A 21,873-nucleotide genomic window follows, 5' to 3' on the forward strand; every position below is an offset into this window, starting at 1 on the left:
GATGGGGTTGGGTCTGGAAGTGGACAGAGATCTCCATTCAGTAGTCTGTATGATGCCAAGAAGAGAGACAAGGCTTTTAGAGAGTCACTGTAGTTCTTGTGATTTAGGCTGTTACTTTTCTTGTTGAGAAAGCATTGTGGTCATTTTTGTTGTGTCAGGTGTTTAGACAGGTACATACTGAAGGGGGCATTATACTTAAAGATTGGCCAAATGAGTGCGCAATACAGTAAAATGATCACTTGCCTGGACTTGGATGCTATATCCTTACTAATAAGCTGCCCAATGAAAAAGGACTTACAATAGTGGATACACAGTGATTGAAGGACAGCTCATTGTCTTCATGGACCTGGATGCTAATCTGTCTTTTAACTGTATGATTCATGAGTCTAATTCTGATCTACAAGATCTGTTTTACAATTTTTGTGCATTTTGAGATGGCTTTTGCCACTTACTTAAATATTTGTTCTGAACCATTAACCTTTCTGAATTCATTCTTCATCTGGCTCCCTTTCTTCTTCCTGACATGATGTTGCATATATGTTGTGTTCTGTGATGTCACTTTCAGCATTCTATCCAGCAACATATTTTAGTGCTGCAGATTTACCCTGTCTGGGCTTTATTTTCCGCTGAAATGTATTTTTGACATTTATTTGTGACCCAATATTCTGTTTTCATTATCATATTTATACTTTTTATATTATTTACATTTCTGGTTACAAGTTGTTTAGCTTACTATAGTACTCAGTATTACTTATTGTTTGTAGTTGTTGGTAACTTTATCACAATGTCCAGTTCTCTGGACTTCCTGGTTGCACTTTACCCATTTGATTTACTTGTATTTTCTTCTACATTTGGGTATTGCAAAAGGGGGTTGGGTAAGCCCAGGTATCTGAATTCCCAGATCTTGGTGGTCTGGTATGCATTAGAGTGATTAGATACAACTGAGGATTAAACATCAATTGAGCAGGGGTCCTTGCTGCCTCCTTGAGGTAACTTTGTTTTCATATTATTAGCTTACTCCTTTGTATCTTGTCTGCATTGGCTTCGAATAGGGTTCTGTTTAAAGCTAAATCCATTTAAAATAAGCCAAGCATTGTTCTGAACCTGTTTCACAATGTGTTATCATGCAGATGCCATTAGATGAGAACTTTGGACCTCATTTTACACTTCCATTACTATAGGTGTCCATGTTATTCAGATCCCTTTGTGTGGTAATACTAGTAGTCGGCTTGCGATGTGTTCAAATGTCAAATTTAACTGATCCAGATTAATTGTGATAGTACACTACCTCATTTTAAAAAACATGAAATAAATTGTGAATATATCAACTCCCACAAATATGTATTTGTAGCAAGAGTGAATTGCAGAAGAATTATTTCTCTTATACTATCCCCTGAGTTAAATGGTCAAGTCTAGAAGATTTCATTAATTTCCTCACTGATACCTTGCATGCCCACCCATGATGGTGAGTCTTGAGTGATTTTAATGTTTCACTTAATAATAATTCTAACATTCATTCTATAACTGTTCTATGCTTCACTTAGGTTGCTTCCTCTGTAGCTTATATTAGAAGACCATTTTCATACTTAATATTTGTCTTATGTTCACATAACTTGTGACGGAACTTGTTTTATGGTAGGGTCATTACTTAGTTCATTTTAAACTGGGGCAACCAGTAATTGTAACACCTCATACTGAGCTGCTGTGTTATATGGATTTGAGAAGCATTTATAGATGAGACAGATTGCATGGTGGTGGTCTATAATGTCACTGTCTCTAGAGCGCTGGCTAAGTTGCCCCAAAACCCCTATATCATAACCTTGTTGTGGTGTAAGATCCTTGGTCTGACCATGAACTTCATGCTCTGCAGAGTTCTCATGGCCAGGTTGGAAGCATGAACACATTTTGCCCTCTCAATTAACAGATCTTGCTTTGGAACACCATTCAATTTGCTTATTTGTACTTTCATAAAGGTAATACAGTCTGCTCCTTCCAGTTTCTCTGGTAGAGCAGACAATCTCAGGTTTTCTCTGTGTGCTCTGTCTTCTACCTGTTCTATTTTTTTAAACAGCCCTTCTTGAGAAACTTCATGCCCAGTCTGCTTTTCTTCATTTCATTTCATCTTCTGATTTTTGCAGTTTTATCAGTTCACCTGACTAGCTAGTTAAAGCATATTCTATTTATCCAGCCTTTTGTTATTTGAGCTGATGTATTCCTTCAGTGCTTTGTTTCTTTATGCAACTCTGAGTGGATTTGATTTATTTTCCTTTAAATTACTAGAAGCTATCTCATGTAACAAAGATAAAACGTTTTTGCTGTACAGCTACAGGACTCTCCACAGTCATAATTTTCTCTTCTCCTTTTCTAGTTTATTTCATCACCAGTTCTCCAAATTTCTTTTTTGCTGGCATTGAGGCAGCTTAGTAGCCAGTGACTGAATTTTGCCCAAACAGATTGTTACAATGGTCATTTTTAACAGCTTCTGGTTTCACAATGGGAGAGCTCAAATCACCCTATTGATTGGTGTGCAGCCATCTTGGAATTCAATATTAAGTTTAGTTTGAAAACAGAGAAAGCTTAATTGATTGTATTTCCTTGTCAATAAAATATTTAAGAAGTTATACTAGCAATAGCAGAAATTTATAAACCCCAAAAGTGAAAGATTAGTGATTCTGTGGATTTACAAAATTATATTTACTATGTTCATGCTCATAATAGTATCTAAATGGGAATCTAAAATTACCTGGCATTACTTAGGATTTAGGTGATACTTTAAGCTGTATGAAAGTTTTTTCCTATTGTTTTTAGAGGATAACAAGCTGAAGTGTTAGACATAAAAACAGCCAGGTTTACTAATATTTTAGATATCTTATTTATTCCTGAAAATCTAAAGGATGACTTTTGTTATATCTATGCGTCCACTACCTAGATGTAATCATTCTGCAGTGGTTGTACTGGTAGGGGTAAACATAACTGTTGTCACAAATCATGAAAAGCCAGGATACTTTCTAGATATGATAGACTGTATCTCATTTAAAGACACAAATGTCACAGGTATGTCATACTACCTGAAAAGTTATGTGTGTAACTTCACACCCATTATGAAAAGGGTAAAGGTAGGGGAAAGCATATCTAATCCAGTGATGGTATTAGCATTAAGATGAAAACAAATTTGATCAAGCATAGGGACAGTTTATTAAATTATTGAGGGTGTGAAATAAAAGATCACTGAGAGGAAAAATTAATTTAATTATTTGAATAAACAGATAAAATTATTTGCTAGCAGGATTAAAAAAATCATGAAAATGTTTATTAACAATAAGAAGGAACCTGTCTTTCTTTATACATACCAGCAAACAGAAAAAGACACAACCACATGTGGACTATTTTAGCACAGAGAAAAAATGATTAGGGATCCTTCTGAGATTTCTAAATCATTTTATACACATTGTCAAGATTTTTATTGTATAGTAAGTATGCATTTATTCAGGTCTAACAAAGCCAAAGAAGAGTTTATTTTTCATATAATGAAAAAGGAGATAGTGTCTCGTCTTGGAAAATTAAATAATATTACTAATCATAACTGAAATTAAAAACCTAGAAACTATTCAAAGCCTCAAAAATGCACTCATCTTAGGCAATCTACCAGCAACTAATACCTCAACAATGGTTAGTTAATGTATTACCCAAGATCATAGATAACAGAATACATTTATGAAACTTTTCTCAGCTTCATAATTTAGCACTTTATACATGAATATTTCATATGTATATAGGAGTTTATGTATTATATGTATGATTGCACTGTATTTTGTGCATATGTTGCCTTGTATTTTTCTGTATGTTTTGCTTTGTTCTTCTCTCAATACATTCTGATTGGACCATTTTAATCCCACCATATTGGTGTTGAACTGCATTATGTACTGAATGTTATCATTTACTCATTCTGCAGATTATATTGTTGATTAGTAAGATCCTAGTGTATTTTCTGCTCTTTGAGATCAGTCCATGGCTGAAAAGGATCAGTGGGCCGAACCCACTTACCACATAGAAAATAAATAAATAAATATAAATAGTGGAATGTTAAAGGAAATGTATCCACTCCTCCAAAGTTAATTTTATTTCTGTTCTGTGACCAAACAAATACATAATGATTGGAAGCCCTCCATATTAAAGGCAGTATTCCAACAAAACGATACTCTTGATAGCTTGAGTTGCTATAAGCCCATAAGTTTTCCGTCTAGCTCAGGGAAATTGACAGAAACATTGATATTACACATCTTACTGGAAGAGCTGCTGAGAATTGATCAACATGCAATTAGCCTGTTTGTATTAAGGCTACAGCAATACTGACATGTAATCAGTTTTATAACAATATTATTAAAGTAGTAGAACAAAATATTTAGTGGGTATGATCTATACCGATTTAACTTCTGCCTTTGCTAGACTTAATCACAAATTATTTATAAATTATAAAATTTGTGTACCTCAACATCTTTTGTTAAATGCATTAACGAATGGCTAAACAACAGGGAATGGCATTTTTGTTGGGGGGTATAACATGTTCAGTAGTGGGCAGAGATCAAAAGTCTCTCAGGAGTCCATACGTATTCAGCTTATGTTTGTCTGACATCAGAATGCCATATGACACATTTTACTGCTTCTACTCTGATTTTCTGAAATGTGGCTATTCTGTTACAAGTTGAGAGAGTTGCAGAAGATTGCAGGAGAATACAGATATGCTAAAAGGATCTTCATGTGTAGGCAGAAAGAAACAGTATAAAAATTAATATTGAAAAAACTGGGCACATATACATTTGGCACCAATATTGTTGACTTTACTTAAAGGATTAATGTAAGTGTACCTGAGAATATCAGTATTTTCAAAGATCTTTGCATATTAATAGGTAACACACTAAGATTCAGTCAACATGTTGATGCAGTGCTTAGGGAATGTTGTCAAATTTATGGTCTGTGTAAGGAAGTTTATCAAACAAAGGAAGGCAAATGTATTAAAGTCAATAATCTCCTTATGCAAAAACTAGTTGCGTTAATCCTTTATGAAGAAGATGAGAAAAGTTAGAACGGATGAAACACAGATTTCCAAATATATTTGTGGATATGACATGTTAACGTACGAGGCTATGCCAGACATATGGAAATCTGCTTTAATAGTCCCAATCCCCACAAACTCTCTCATAAAGTTATCCAATATCTACCCTCCTTACCCTAGCAAAAATCCTTGAAAGAAATTAATCATACTCAGTAAATGCAAGTTATATTGGTCTATAACATCTTCTCTAACAAACAGCATGGATTTTGGTCTGGACAGAGCACCACCATAGTCCTGTGGCCCCTAACTGATGATAGCCTACTAGGGATGGGCAAAGGTCCACTCTCAGGTGCCATCTTTATCAACCTTTACAGAAGCATTCTATCCAATAGATCACTGTCTACTTCTACACCATCTATTTGATTCCCTACCTTGTTTCCAAAACTGTCATTCTAATTGACACTTCCATCTTAAAATTCTTCTCTCTCTCTTTCTCCCTATTTCTCTCTCTCTCACTCCACTAGCCAATCTGAAGCAAAGTGTTTCACACAGACCGATTCTTGCTCCACTCCTTTTTCCATAAAGGATGCATTGGAAACATGAATCACGAAGCATTATCAACAGTGATGACATCTGGACCACATGAGATCACCCAATACCAACAGTTCAAAAAACTGATGCAAGAAAACCAGATATAGTAGTCCAATAAAAAAAGGCAAAGGTAGTATTAATCACAGAAATTGCTGTGCCCGGTAATTATAGTGTCTTACATAACAAGAGGCGCAAAGTTTTAAAACACCTAGATTTACAAGGGGAAATGAGAGCAATGGGATAAAAGATGCCCAGATAATGTCAGTAGTAAGGGAAATAGAGTTAATATAAAATCATTGATAACTGTACTTAAATATGCTATTAATACATGTAACCCTGTATTAAGTGCAGAAGGAGGCAATTCGGGTCATATTTTGGACGCTAAGGAGAGCACTCATGGCTAACATCAAAGACAGATTCCATGAACTTTAATTATGCCTAGGCTTAGGAATGGGGTCCATGCTGTCAAACTATTAAAAAAAACTAAGCACTTGGAGAAATTAAAACAGTTGACACCTTCCCTATTCCATCTCCTTTAACCCTTCCATACTTGAAACTCATGTTGCACAAATTAAGTTAAGTTCTTCAAACTCTAGGTCTGCATTGTAAACTATTTCAGCCATCTATACAACCTTGTGTTAAAAGATGTATTCATTTATTTTTAACTGTATGTAATAATATAATTTGTCTTTTATAAACTTGCTCACCTTTCTCTATGACTGCAGAAATTGCATAAATGTCTGTTTAACTCTGTTACTGTATATAATTCTTGTATATTCTCAACATTAGCATAATTGTATATACTTTACATCTTGCGATATGCATCTGTAATTGTCAAACTTTAATGCTTTCCCAATCTGAGGCTAAAATCAGTCATTTATAATCAGTGCACTAGCAAATTTAAATAAAAATAAATAAAATAAGTGCGTTAGACCTGTCTTTAGTTAACCATAGATGGTGAAGAGGCGATGTAATGCAGGCATACAAAAATAAGAGATCACTTCATGTGGGAATGATTAGAATTACACAGAAGTGAAAGATTGAACTCATTTAAATTATTAAGAGTTTCTTTGTAAAAATAACAAAACTACTAGTTTCTTCTCTGAAAGGGTTAAGGCTGACAGGAACTCCTTTCCACAGATCAAAAGAGATGGTGAAAATCTAAGATCTTTTAAAACAGCCTTGGATAAGTTTTTTGGTGCTGATGCATTATATTTTAGACAGGGTGAAAGGCTGGGAATGTGTGTTTCAATGAGTACTGTTTCTCAGCTTGACAAGTGTGAGGGCTTTATTGCTGAAAGCCACTTTCACAGAAGGTATGGTGTGGCACTTTCTCTACTGTTATGCAACCGTAGAGTTGGAATATACAAGTTAGAGGGCTGTGGAGGTCCTCTTCCCACATGGTGGGTGCAGGAGGCAGTTGGTCACACAGCAAAAAAACCTTAAGATCGTGTTCACAGAAAGTCAATTTCAGCAAATTTTTTTGTTGGTTTATCTGTGAGAGAATAGACCTTTGAATAATTATAAATATGAAAGGGTAATATGCACATGCTTGAATATTATTGTGTTATATTGTAATGTGATTTATCGTCACATTAGTGCTGTATTGGCAAACATCAACCGTGCAATACTGTGGTTCACACTGACCAATGGACAAAGCAGCAGGTTACAAGGACAGAATTCTGAGATTACATGTGCCAACTATGAGAATACAGAAGAGTTAGCACAGTGTTATGGCTATGATCTACTTTCATCCTGCTTCCTGTGGTCCAGGATTTGATTCCTCCAGCCTCTATTTGTTTACTGTGTGACCTTTAGCATTTCAAATAAACACACAGTGCTTTGGGGGAATTGGGAAAACTGCACTTGGCATGTCACTGTTTTTCTAGACCATTTGCCTAGTATCTACAGGTAAAGATCTTAAGTCTTGGTGAGTAGACTGGAAGCACAGGAGGAGAAGAGTTTAGAATATAATAAAAAGAGGTCTTTGGGGATATGAAAAGGGAGCTGAGATGATTTACAATCACAAATAGGAGGAGGAAACTAGTGTGGTTCAGTGGGAGGTAAAAATAACTTTTAAGAGCAAAGAGAATAAATACAGGGAATGGAAACATTAAAAGTATGACCAGAGGGAGAGTTAAGAAGCCAGAAATAAAGTAGTAAGGTGTGTCAATAGTGAAATAACAAAGGTGACCATTAAAATGCCAAAATGTATTTCTGCAAGTGCTGGAATGCTGAGATTGAATGACTGAAAATGCAGACTCTCATATATTGAGATTGCTGTTCCTCAGAATATTCCCTTTCCTCCAAGGTATGGTGATCTTGGAGTTGACATAGATAAGTTCAGGGGTATAGTGGCTTGCCCCCTGAAAAAAACATCTTTAAAGAAGAAAACCAATATTCAGCATTTGCCATTCTCCTGTATTGTTGGTCTTTTTTTTCTGCAGGTTGGGACTGTTGTATTGCAAGTCTCGACAAAAAAAAAGACTGTTAGCAGGTATAAAGGATGGAAACAGGCTTATTTAAGCGTGCAACAACAAGAAAGAAAGAAGGTGAAAAAAAACTGAAAACAGGAATGGATGGTTTAAAAGGGAGCTTACACGGGTATGTAAGAAAAGGAAAGAAGGTATGTAGTGAAATATGTGAAGTGGTTTGGGAAGTTTAGAAGTATACAGAGGCAAGGAATCAGTGAAGAATACTGAATGATAAATCCTCATCAGTATTCAGTAAGAAAAAGTATGGAAGGTCAGAAGAAGGATGTGAGTAGACAAATAAGATGATAATAGCTGAAAAAATGAGGGAGACAGGGAGTTGGTAGCAACATTAAGAAAGGAAAAGAGTAGAGACATTATGGGCTTCCGCCAAGGATCCACAAAAGGTATTCAGAGACAATTAGCTGCACATCTGACAGTACTTTTCTATAGTTTTCATACGAATGGAATGGTCCTATGTGAAACTAGAAGCAAACAATGCTGGTACTTCTCTACAAATGCAGTACAGGAGAGCAAGCCAGACAACTATAGTCTATTGTATCTGGCTTTAGTGATTTCTGAAATGAGAGAGGCAGCCTTAACATCAAGATTCATGAGGTGTCAAATGCAGAATGTGCTGCTTAATGAATTATAGCATGGATGTACAGCAGATAAATTCTGTTATTCTAATCTGATCCAGTTCTGAGACTGGGATAGTATACATATTGATGGGGCAATCCTGTGGGAGTGATATGCCTATGTTTCAGTAAACTTTGGCTCATTTCCCACCACAAGCTTTTTGCAGAATGGGGTGGAGGTTAAGATCAAGTAGCAAACTGTGGAAGTGGGTGTCAAAGTTGTTATCAACCACAATACAGATGATGGTAATGAAAGTGATGTTCCCAAGGGGACAGAGGTGACAAGAGGTGCCCCAGAAAGATTGGACCTAGGTCCAGCCATATTTAATTTGTTTATCTCTGGCATCATACACGGCTTAGAAATCTGTATCAAATTTTACCTTTGCAGACGACACCTTCTTTTAAAATATAGTGTTTAATTTGAGTTTGGGATGTGAGTCTGGCAAGGGATGACCAAAAGTGGGAAGGTCTTAATTTGGCATTAATACTTATTAACGGTGCAGGTTCTCAATGAGAGATGTTTTAAGTTGGTTTAGGTTTAATTTCTCCAAGACTTTTGAGTTTCTAAGACCATGACAGGAATGGACCCCGTTCCTAAGTCAAAGTATGATTAAAGTTAGTGAAATTAGTATTGTTTCAGTCTTTGACGTTAGCCAAAAGTGGTCTTTGCACACCCATAATGTGCCCAGTACTGACTCTGAAATTCATCCCGAGTTACATGCATTGGCAGCATATCTAAATATAACTGTAATTTTTTTTTTATGGGACCCATTGCTTTTACTGCTATTGGAACTGTCTGGGTATTCGTCTTCCACATTTCCTTAGTTTATGCCTGCAAATCCTGGTATTTTATGACTCTATCTCTCTGAATGTAAGACACTGTAATCACTGGATCTAACAATTTCAAAGATCAATGCTACCTTTGTCTTATTTCATTGACTACTATATCTAGCTTTCTTGCATCTGTTTTTTGAACTGTTGGTAATGGGTAATCCCATGTGATATAAACTTTATCATTCTCTATAATGCTTTGTGGCTGGTTTCCAAAGCTCCTCAGCTTCTTAAAAATTGTAATGTTTGCACAATCCCCAATACAACAGCTGGGTCCATATTAAAAGCACGAAGGTGTACTTACCCGAATACATAAATGCTGACATATATTCCGCAAACTGCAAATACACCAAATGCCCTAAACTGCGAAATTCAAAAACTTGAACCGTCATAGTTTTCCCACCCCTCCGCCTGCTGCATACAACCTACCCAAACAAACTAAATAAACCACATACATATACTAACCAAAGCCCTACTTCTAACCCTACACTAAATCTTGCATATACCACCATGTATGCACTTACCTTAACCTGCACCCTAACCCTAAGGTCCGTAACTATCACACACTTACCTTAAGAAGCTATACCCAAACAAACTAAATAATCCACACACATACACTTAACAAAACCCTACTTCTAACCCTACACTAAATCTCAGATACATTACCATCTATGCACTTACATTAACCCACACCCTAACCCTAAGGTCCATAACTATCGCACACTTACCTCACGGAGCTAAACTGCAGAAGGGCCAACCATGACGATTCGACGTTTTGGATTTTGCACTTCAGGACGGTCGATGTTTTTGTGGGTCGATGAAGATGTGTCGACATTTACGTATTCGGGTAAGTACACCTTTGTGCTTTTAATATAGACTCCAACAGTCTCAGCACATTATTATGCCTTTTAGTATGCAGGCCCTCTGCCATTAGTGTATCACACCCAGCAACAAGATGTACAACTGTTTCCAGTTCTGTTTTACAGAACCTGCATTTGTCTGTTTCTCCCACATGTTCAATGGATTGGACTGCAAATGTTAGCCTTTCATCTTTGGGTTTAAATTCACCTCTCCATAACCATTCCTGCATCATATCCGGATCAACATGAGATTGTTTCATGCATTTTCTGTACTTGCGGCTATATTTATGCCTTTTCCACATTTCTTGCTTTCTTATCTGATCTTTCTCCTTGTAGTCTTTCTTTTGTTTTTTGTTTTTTTGGCACATCCAGTTGTCTACTTCTGGTTTGGTTTTCATTCCTGCTTGACACTGATATGCTTCTGCTAAACTAAGCAGGGAAGTCATCTTAGATTTGTTCTCTTCATGTTTCCAAACTTTTACTATGTTAGTATCTGGTGAGTTCAGCAGATATGTATGCAGTCCTACAATTGCAGATCTATACATCTAATCAATTTCAAGGAGACCCATACCTCCTTCAGAATGAGGAATACATAATCTTGGTATACAACGATTTTTATAAATCATTTGATAAGCAAGAAGCATTAAGCATTTTTCTTGTTTTCCTATCCAACTGATACAATACCTTTGGGGGCCAGTCAGTCTCCCCAAACCTGTAAGTTAAAACGGGAAGATCAAATTGGTTTATAACTTGGACTGTTGGACAGAGTTGTTTTCAGTATTTAGTCTTCTAAAGTATTCGTTACTGAGTTTTATCGTCAGTCCTTCATCATTTTCCAAATATTTATACACTCCCTCATGCTCATATTCCTTTATATCACTAAGGTGCTGCATCTTTCCTTATTTAAACGTTGCTTCTGCCTATTTATCAAGACTAAATTATATTCTTTTTTAACTTGCTGTGAGGATTTATGACCTTGGAGTTAGTTACATTAGCAGTGCTGTCTGCATGGGGGTGTAGGATTTCCACCATGTGTAAAGAAGATTGCTAGTTACTGTAAACAGACTTTTCAGGTCATAGTTCAGTGAAGGACAAATCAGATAGACAATCCATAACTGGCTGGTGGCATGGTGCTAGATGTGACTCGTACACCCTTCCAAGTAGATGGTGTTGCATCTGTAGAAAGGTAACTAACAGATGGGTGTAGAATGCACTTGGCGAGGTCAACCTTAAAAATGTTAAGTGGGAAAGGCACTTTTGGGTTATTATATCTGTTTTCCTAGACAGCAGGAGACAAGGGGGCAGACCATGGTACACAAGTCAATTACAAATGTATACGATGGGAGTAGGATGACTAGGAAGGATAGGACAAATAAGAAGGGACATGACAGACAGATAATGGAACTTTATTCATTTTGGAAATAAAAAAAACAGTTCTTCACTGATCTGGTGATTGTCAGAAGTTGTGAGCTGTCAGAACAGATAGTGTCTAAAACAGCTGAGATATTTAGAGAGATTTGGGATGCTCAGTAAGACAAAATGGTCAGATTCTACTTTCAACCAGCATTACCTAGGCTGAGTGGATGGAGTCTACTTCTGACATACGTATATATAATGCAGTATGATCTGTTGTGTCCTTTAGGATCCTAAGACTCCTTTATTTAGTATTTAGTATCTTTTGTTTACAGTGAAAGTCCAAATGGGCACAAGACAAGTTCCATTTTCAGTGTTGGGCCGGAGAGAAAAGCTCCATATAAAATATGTATTTATAATGAACAACAATAAAAATTAAACATTTTAAGAATTAATTATAGGTAGTGTTGAGACAAATAGTAAAGACATTTATTATATACTTTAGAAGTTGTATTATTTACATAGGTCAAAGGCATCCTAACTAGTGATTCAAGTGCAATGGTAATTCACATGGGTTCAGTGTTTGTGTATTGACATTAATGGGGTAAGATGTCACTAGAGCAAGAACAGAAAGCAGAGGAGGAGGAAGCAGAAGGTATAATTAGAAATAATCAAGAAAAATATAGGTAGAAAAAGTTCTAATTTAGAGAGGTTGAGATAACAGTAGATAGGCAAGATGATGAGGTGGGTAAGATGGGGGTATTAATAAGATAAAATTATGGATACAGTTATTTGGAGGAGCAGTAGTAGGGATGAAAGAGAAAGAGGCAGATGTAAGAAAGGTGAAAGAGTCAGGGTGACTGATAGAGATTGGCAATGGAAGAGATACAGAAAGAAAGGTGAGTTTAGTCAGGATGGGAGCAAGAGCATAGCCATGAAGAAGTTAGGTGTTGTTTTAGGTTGCATTTGAAATGTGTGGTAATGTTGTTTTGTTTTAGGGTGGGTGAGATGGAGTTCCACTGCTTAGCAACATGGGTTGAGTAAAGTGAGTAGCCTGTACTGTTATGAGACATGGTCCTGGTCAGGAAATATTTGTTCTGTGAATGGAGATTTCTAGGATGGAAGTAGTGTTTGAGGATATTTTGTAGTGGTGGCCAGGCATCAGGTTTGTGTATTGTTTTGTGGGCAATGAGCAATTCGAAGTAGGTAAGGTAGGTGCATTAGGAATAAAGTGCTTTGATATTTGAGATGTTTGGACCTTTGGTTTCTTTTGGTGGGTAATTAGGTAGGTCAAGCTAGTGTAGGTGCTTCAGTGTTAGTTGTGTGAACGCAAACATATCTATTTTATTGTACCAAACCTCTAGATTTTTTTTCTTTTAAGATTGAGTGAAGGTTCATCAGGATGCGTGCTCATAGAGAAGGGAAGGAAGAAGATAAGATGTTGCAAAAGAATTCCTAGAGTTGTCAGTGAAAAAAGATTTGTTTCTGAATATGAAGCCCAAATTTTGGTGAGTTTTATTAATAACTTGAGTGATGATGTGTTGATCATATTTTAAGTTGTCATCCCTTAAGACACCGAGAAGCTTTGTGTTTGAAACTGTTTCAGTTGAGGTATTATTTGCTGATGTGATGTTGAAGGATTGTTTCTGTACTGACAGAGATTTGGGTAAAAACATAATTAATTTGCCTTTTTAGCATTTAAAAATAGTTGGCAGTCTAGCCAGGCCTCACCTGAGGAAAAGGAGTTCTGGGTCATCGTGTGGAGTAACAGTAGACTTAGTTCAGAGCATATGAGTATGACATCGTCTGTATAATGTACTATGAAGGTTCCTTTGATAGATTTTTGAAGATTATTACTGAATATATTGAATAGTAAAGGCCCTAGAATAGATTCCTGAGGTACGCCAACAGAGAAAGAGAGAAAAGGAGATAGATTTCATTTCTGTTTTACAGCCTGCGGTCTGTTGGTGAGATAGCTGTGGAACCAGCTATGGGATGAATAGAAACATCCTAGAGAGAATAATTCATTCATGTGAATTTCCTCTTTGAAATTTCCCTACATGATCCTCTTGGTAGTCCAGGCAGGACATTATAAAACTGTGAAGGGAACAGATGGAGAGATGTGCTTCTGTTTCACCACTCTCACAATTCCACAAACCACAGTAATCCAACTGCTTCATTTTCTTGACAAATTTTGGAGAAGGCATGGTCATCTTTATGGTTTCTGGGTGGGAGATGTGGTCCCCAAACCTGATTTCTAGCCAGGTCTAACAGAGCTAACAACCCCCCACCTAACAAAGAAATCTGCCCCCAGATAGAACAGTATTGTACCTTCCAAAATATTTCCATCAAGACTGCTATGGCTGCAGAGCTGTTGCATTACAATATTCCCATCTTATCCTCTGCTAACTATTTAACTTGTATTTGCATGCTTAATAAATGTGTTTTTTTTTTTATTTTCATTTACTTGTGTTAGCTTTCCAACAATCTTTTACTTTATATTCCTGATAACATTGATTCTCAGAAGTTTAATAATTTAAAAGATAAAGACCTCTGCACACTATAGATCTTTATAAGTTTCCTGTAGCTACTCCGTGTAAAATCACTTATTGCAGCAGAAAAGCCTGATACTATAAAATAGATATAGGATATAGATGGAGATGGGTGTGATTGTTACAACCACAAAAACAGTGTTTATGTACACATGGGTTGAAGATTCAGCCTTTGTATAGGATGCAATAGCTGTGCTCTAAGTGCACTTTAAATTATAGGGTCGATCCATCAACTTTTAAGAAAACCCAGACTAAGCATGTACCCTAAGTTATTTTTAATATTTACTTGATTACGCAATCATTTAATACCCTTCCCTCCTTAAAAATCACTGACCTCAAAACATGAAGAAGATGGTGGCTTGCTTCCTTCTCTTATGTTTTTATTTATGTATTTACTTATTTGTTGATCAGATAAGCAAGTTGGTTCTGTGGACCCTTTTCAGCCTTGACCTTTACCAGAAACAAAATAAACATAAATTCTTCAATATACCTGTCATGTACTCTAAATGATATTGCATAAAATAGAGTACAGTTATGCTACCATTTTTTTAGATTGCTGGGAACACCAGATTCTATGAAGGTTCAATTTTCAAGAGAGGGTTGTGGATGTCATTTGCTGTAGGCCAAGATGACTGATTTCAGTTAAGAACGAATAGGCTAGGTGGTGGAGGCTTTATGTAAACAAGTTTCAACAATGCAAGTCATGGCCTAAACTGGGCCTTTCATGTTACTAGGCCTCACTTTAGGAATGCACTTCTGCACTATTAGCTCACAGAGTAACACAGCATGTGTACCTGAATAGCAATTTTTGTCATTTAGCTTTGGAGGGTCAAGCTTGTTGAACAGTAAATACTTGCCAGTCAGGGATACTTAGTGATATTATCACTAATTTTACAAACATACTGAGGTTCTCCTTCTGACGTTTCTGAAAAGCTAATCAGTTTATGTGAATAGGTGCCAGTTGATTCTGGAATATATTTTTTTGGATTGCACACAGTACAACTTCTTCATTATAGTACCCTTTGCATTCAGTAAGATCAGACTGCAGTGCTAAAGTAGGTGCTACAGTTTTTGTGATAAGAGAAACAAAGATGTGGCTAATGTTTTATTCTACTTTAACAGCTTCATCCAAGCTCTACTAGTGATTGTGGCTGTCATTCTTTTCTGGTTCTGCATCTCATATCATCTGATTGCCCTCGTGCTTGCTCTGACACTGGGATGGACCAATATGCTTTATTACACAAGAGGTTTCCAATCCCTGGGCATCTACAGTGTCATGATCCAGAAGGTGAATATGTGAATATCACTTAATTTGGTTTGCTTGTACCTTTATAATTATTATTATTATTATTAATAATAGTAGCAGTACTAGTAGTTTTGAAATTGGAATGTGCTGTGAAAGTTTGGCATACAAAAGAGGGAAAAGAAAGAGACAATACTTATCTAATGTACTATTATGGAGTTACAACAGGTCTAAGCATTCTGAGTGAGGACAATATTTTATTATCTTTCCTGCTCTCTAAGACAAGAATTCATAGCGACATTGTTATTTTGAGTTTTCACAAAGTTTCTGCACTGGGTTGTTGTAGCCATCCTATGAATTCTTAGCAAGCTTGGCTATATCTATGGAAGGAAGAAGATGACTTCTTCATTGGACAGGGTCACACCCATAACCTACTGTTAATGAACAACTGTCTCTTCATCAAGGGTCCAGAATTAATTTCCTCAAACCAAATTAATGCTCCTGGGAACCTTAAACAGCTCTCTAATCCATTCTTGAGCTTTACTGCCTTTATTCTATCAGGATGTTTCACTGACCAGGTAACACTGTTCAAATGTGCACGTATATGAATTGACCCAAACTTTACTTTCACCTAACATGTTATTTAGACAATTAAAACAAAAGACTTTCAAAAACCCATTACAACGTGCAGGATTATCCAACTAGGAAGGGAGGTTTTCCTGTGATGAGGGTATTTTTATATCCGCCCTACAATATGGCCTTATACTTACTCCAAGTTTCTCCACAGATAACACAAAGTTACTTCCAGTAACACTAAACAAAATTTTCCAATTTGTGTGCAATTGTACCTGCAAAAATATCACTGCTTCTCCCATAAAAATGCTTGCAGTCTTCCCATCTCTCTCCAATTCATACAATTAAATGAAAGTCTGACAGAATTGCTAAATAGGAATCATTACCCTTTTCTAAGAAATGCTATTCATTTTTAAGCCTTCTATGGACCACATCACATCTCTGCTTCATCTCTCAACTTAACCCAATGAAACATCTTTAACGTGCAAGTCACACATTCTCCATACTTGTGCCAAATATCTGGAGCAGAGTTCCTTGCTGTATTTAGACAGTGAAGTTAAGCTGTTTCTTGCCATGACTAAAATCTTTTCTCATTTCTGAGTCATGTTGCCATTGTACATCACTGCAACCTAATGTTGCTGAGTTTCCAGTGCAGACTTTATTAAAGTAGCTTTAATAATAAATACCTATCAATGACGTTTGTTACTGTTGTACATTTGTGCTCCTTACTGGAAGGTGTGTCTAACTGTTACTGTTATCTACTTACAACAGCTGATAGTTACCTGTGTCTGCGGGTGAAAGCTAAGAGTGATACAGAAAGGCTCACTACCTGAGCAAAGAGGTGGAGCCTTACATTCAATGCAAAAAATAAAAAGTACTACATCTAATGAGGGACAGTAAAGAGGGTACCAGCTACAAATGGTTCACACTACAGCCTAGACATAACAAAATATATTTTTCCACAGACAAGGTGCTAAGTGCATGAAATCCATTGCTAAAATGTGTGATGATTTTTGGCTTATGGAGTCCTTCAAAAAAGTGTGAGACAAATGGATGAAGGAGAGGGGGTAACATTGAATTGCTAGATGTAAATCCCTGGCTAACTTCATCTCCATCTGATTTATCTATATCTACAGATACATGTACATATATTATTCCACTTGACAAACAGACTCCAAAGTATGCTGAATGACCATGTGCCAAAGATCACTGATCACAGGAAGTGCCTTCTAATTATGCTGATTGTAAAATAAATACTGTAATGCTTCTGTTCATTAAATGTAATGCACTACTGTTATGATTACAGTTATGATTATATTATGATTATTTGATATTGCAAGCAGGTGAATTGAATGCTCTGCACCTTAACTGTTTGCATCACAAAGTTTCCTTTTTCATTATTTTTCTTGTTTAACCATTACTGTTTGACCAGAGCTGAGCTGTTACTTTTATATCACTTATTTTCTAACTAGAGATATCAAACAAGTGCTTTTTTAGCTATTTCCATCATTATTTTTATATTCTACAATTAGTCAGCATTTCCCAATGTTCTTATTGTTTCACTGTTGCAGTCATCACCTGCGGGTTATCCCTGCTGTGGTGGTCCTTGCCAGCCCTGAATACCAGAGTCAGTGTTTTTCTGCATTGGCTGCTGTCGCTTGTAGATTGACATCAGGTCGTCAGTGCTATAAAGCAAGGCAGTCAACACCATTACACCAGTTTTTCTTGCTGTGGAGCCCGTAGCAGAAGCAATTCGCAAGTGTGCCGGTCGGTCGCTACCAGAGCTCGAATTACAGCTCAAAACATCTAAAGCTAAGTACCCCGTTGGTGATCCTTTTTTTTCTTGCACTAACCGATGTCCAAAAAAGTTAACAATTGTCTCGCCTGTGGAAAGCAGATCTTTGCACCAAGACTTCCATTCATACCGCTTCACTTGTTTAGGCCCAGACCACAATGTCCCCTGGTGCCGGTTCTGGGGTCTATATCATATATTCGAAATTCCAAAGTATCAAACACCATATTTTTGAACTTGGAATTTCGAATATTGATAACATCAAATGCTCAGAATATCTAATTTTTTCCCAGGGAAAAAATTTGCTGTTCATAGAAACCTACACATAACACTAGCACACCAAAATAAATAAACCATACGTATACAGTTAACAAAACCCAACCCTACACTAGACCATACATACATTACTAACTATCCACTTACCTTAACCCACACCCTAACCCTAAGGTCAGTAATTATCACACACATACCATACGAAACTATACACAAACAAAGCAATTAATACACACATATATACAGTTAGTATAACCCAACCTTACACTACACCAGACATACATTACTAACTATCCACTTACCTTACCCGCACCCTAACCTTAAGGTCCGTAACTCTTGCACCACAGTGGAGGAAATAGTGAAACTACGGAATGGCCCACTGAAATCTTGCCCTAGGTAAGATTTAGATGTTCCGGGGCTTCGCTATTTTCACCATTTGATGTTGTGGGTTCGACATTTTTACGTTCAATGTTTTACTTCTTCAAAGGTTTGATATAGACCCCCAGTTCTGTGCCCTCTTTAACGTGAGAACCATTCATCGTAGAGCTCTTATTGTAGACAGGTATTTTCGTCTTCCATGTTTGCATTCTGAAATGGCATCCATCAGCCAACAATCTGTAGACATTCTGAAAAAATGTAGAGATAAAGATAGAGACAGACCACACAAAGTTAAGCCTTCCGACGACGCTACCACTAAGCAGGTCATCAGTTCTCTGGAATTTAGTGAGGCTCTTTTGCAGCCCCTGAAGTCTGATATGATATCTATGCAGGCCACTACTGAGACCCTTTTGGAGTCTGGTATGCCGCAGAAATCTTCTTCGTCTTCCAAGCCTTTGGTTGTCTCTGCCTCGGATGGGTCCGGAGCCACGATGCAGGCACCAGCTTTTGAGGAGGCCTTTCCCACAATCGATTCTAGACAAAAACTGATGTCTTCTCATCCAACTACCATTTCTCTCACACCAATGGCTATTCTTAGGCCTAGAAGCCAGGCCACTCCTAGAAAATCTACCTCTAGCCACCATCTTACTCCTGCTCCACCACCCCAAGCCCAAATGTTTATGATGCCGGAGGATCTTCTCTCCCTTATCAGGGGTAGTCAGGCCACAACTTCTAAAAGGAAAAGACACCCCTCTCCTGAAATTATGACAGTACAGGATTCTGAGGAATCTGATTATTCACATTTTGAAGAGGAACAACAACCTCTGACTGCTTATGAGGATTTAGATACAGAGGAATCCATTCCTTCTGCCTTCCCACCAGAAGATCTTTCCTTTGGGAAAACTCTTCACACCCTCAGGGAACATTTCCACTGGGAATCTCAGTACTTGTCTCAGTCTAAGAAAAGAGAGTTTCTAGATCTGCCCCAGCAAAAACCCCTGGCCATCCCCCTATCTTAGAAGTGGTGGATGATGTTTTCCATGTATTCAGCTTAGCCCAAGATGCCCTCCCACCTGCTCCCAGTAAACCTGACAGGTATTACAAAATACCAGATTCTCACAAATACCTGTACAAAATCCTGATGCAGACCCGGAAGTCATTACACAGGGACCTAAAGGAGCTAAGGCTAATTCTGCAAAGAATCCTATTCCTTCTGACAAGGATTCCAGGGCTCTGGACAGATGGGGTAAAAAAGTATACACCTCTGCAACCTTAGCTGTCAGAGCACTCAACTGTCAGTTTCCTATGTTAAAGTATCAACAACACACTTTGGAACTATAAAAGCAAAATATTTCTACCTTTCCTGACTGTGCCAATTCGAAAGAGTTAGCAGATTTACTGCACTCTACTTGTCAAGTGGCCAAACACTCATTGCACTGTAGATATGATGCCCTAGAAGCTTCAAGCAGGGCAGCAGTGTCAGGACCTGTCATTAGGAGACATGCATGGTTGAAGGAACTACCTCTCCCTGGTCATGTCAGGTCTAAATTAATAGATGCACCCTTGGATAAAGACTGCTTGTTTGGAGTAAAAGCAGAAGAGGTGCTTAAAAAGATGGAAGACAAAGCAAAATCTATGCAAACAGTAAAAGATTTTTTTCAGGTTCAACCTCCTAAGTTCAGCAGGAATTTTCCCTCTAAACACTGGTCCTTTCCTGCACCTAGCAGAGAGGGGCAAGGCAAGCCCCACAGGGACAAACCACACAGGCCCCTATCCCAGGGACAGCAGAAAACCAAATATTGGACCACTTCCTCCCTAAAGACAGGGAGTTCTAAGCCATCCTTCTATGGCAAAAACTCTCAATGACTCCCTCTCCCCCCTCTGCCCTCCTTTTACTCACCAAAAGCTAGGAGGAAGTTTCTCCCTCTGTAAAGAAAATTGGCTTTCTGCAACAAAGGACCAATGGGTCTTAAAGATCATTTTTCAGGGATACAATTTATTTTTCAATGAGCTCCCAATTCCAAGAGGGTACCCAGACTTACCTCCAAATCAGTGGGCAAAGGCATTGAAATAAGTTCTAACTTTCATATCCCAGGGGGCAGTAGAACCTGTTCCTGCAGATCAAACAGGCAAAGGTTTTTATTCCAGACTATTCCTTGTTCCCAGAAAAGAGGGCACTTGGCACCCCATTCTGGATCTATCCATTCTGAACACCTCCCTGGTGGTCCCCAAATTCAAAATGCTAACTTTGCAGCAGCTGCTGCCTATGCTGACAAAAATGCCTGGTTAGTGACCCTAGACCTAAAAGATGCTTACATCCACATCCCCATAAGGGAATCCTGCAGGAAATTCCTGCACTTCAGAGCAGGTTCACAACACTTTCAGTTCTCTGCGTTACCCTTTGGCTTATCTGCTGCTCCCAGGGTATTCACCAAATGCTTAGCCCCGGTCATAGCATTTTGCAGACAGAGAAATATACAGATTTACCCTTACCTGGGCGACTACCTCATTCAGGCAGAGTGCAAAGAAAAGCTGCTCCAGGACCTCCTCTTTATCAATACTCTCCTAACTTCCTTAGGGTTCACCATCAACGAGAAGAAATCAAAGCAAACACCCTCCAGGAGGATCATTTTCTTGGGAGCATTGCTGGACACAGCATCCCAAATGGCCTTCCTATCCCTAGAAAAGCACAGTTTCCTGCCTCCCTACTTTACCCAGCTGGCTTCCAGAAGTCACCTTATGGCGAGAAAGTTCCTGCAAGCCTTGGGGTACATGGCATCTTGCATCTTTCTAATTCCTCTGGCCAGGCTTCACATGAGAAAACTTCAGTGGTATCTAAAGAACCTTTGGTGTTAACACTCTCAGCCTCTAGGGACTTCTCTCCCTCTGATCCCCTGTATAAGGGCCGGGTTTCTCTGGTGGGCAGGGGCCTGTGCCAAGAACAAGGGTCTTCCCTTCATCCTCTGCCCTACCAAGCAGACCATCACCACCAAAGCCTCAGACATTGCTTGGGACACTCACCTAGCAGGGAGGTGCACCCAAGGTCTTTGGGATGCGCACCTTCCCTAACATATCAACCAGAAGGAAATGATGGCAGTACAAAAGGCTCTGACATCCTTCCAACCCCATCTCAGGCCAGGGGTTCTCCTTATCAAAACAGACAACACCACTGTAATGTGGTACATCAACAAACAAGGAGGGACCCAATCTTACCTAGCCATGAACCTCTGGCTGACAGCCTCCTACATGGGATTACACCTAATAG

The 21,873-nt window shown here is 38.0% G+C and overlaps 1 protein-coding gene across 3 annotated transcripts in view; it reads left to right on the forward strand.

Moving 5' to 3' along the window:
• The window catches only part of TRPV3 (transient receptor potential cation channel subfamily V member 3), a 579,202-nt gene that overhangs the window by 406,910 nt on the left and 150,419 nt on the right, over window positions 1-21,873 (forward strand). For all 3 annotated transcript variants that reach the window (XM_044080834.1, XM_044080833.1, XM_044080836.1), the window contains one exon: window positions 15,472-15,637. In XM_044080834.1, coding sequence (XP_043936769.1) covers window positions 15,472-15,637 — 166 coding nt within the window. The remainder of the gene's footprint in view (window positions 1-15,471; window positions 15,638-21,873) is intronic.

This window comes from Protopterus annectens, chromosome 8.part0 (assembly GCF_019279795.1).
Source record: "Protopterus annectens isolate FY-2018-M chromosome 8.part0, PAN1.0, whole genome shotgun sequence".
NCBI lineage: Eukaryota > Metazoa > Chordata > Ceratodontiformes > Protopteridae > Protopterus > Protopterus annectens.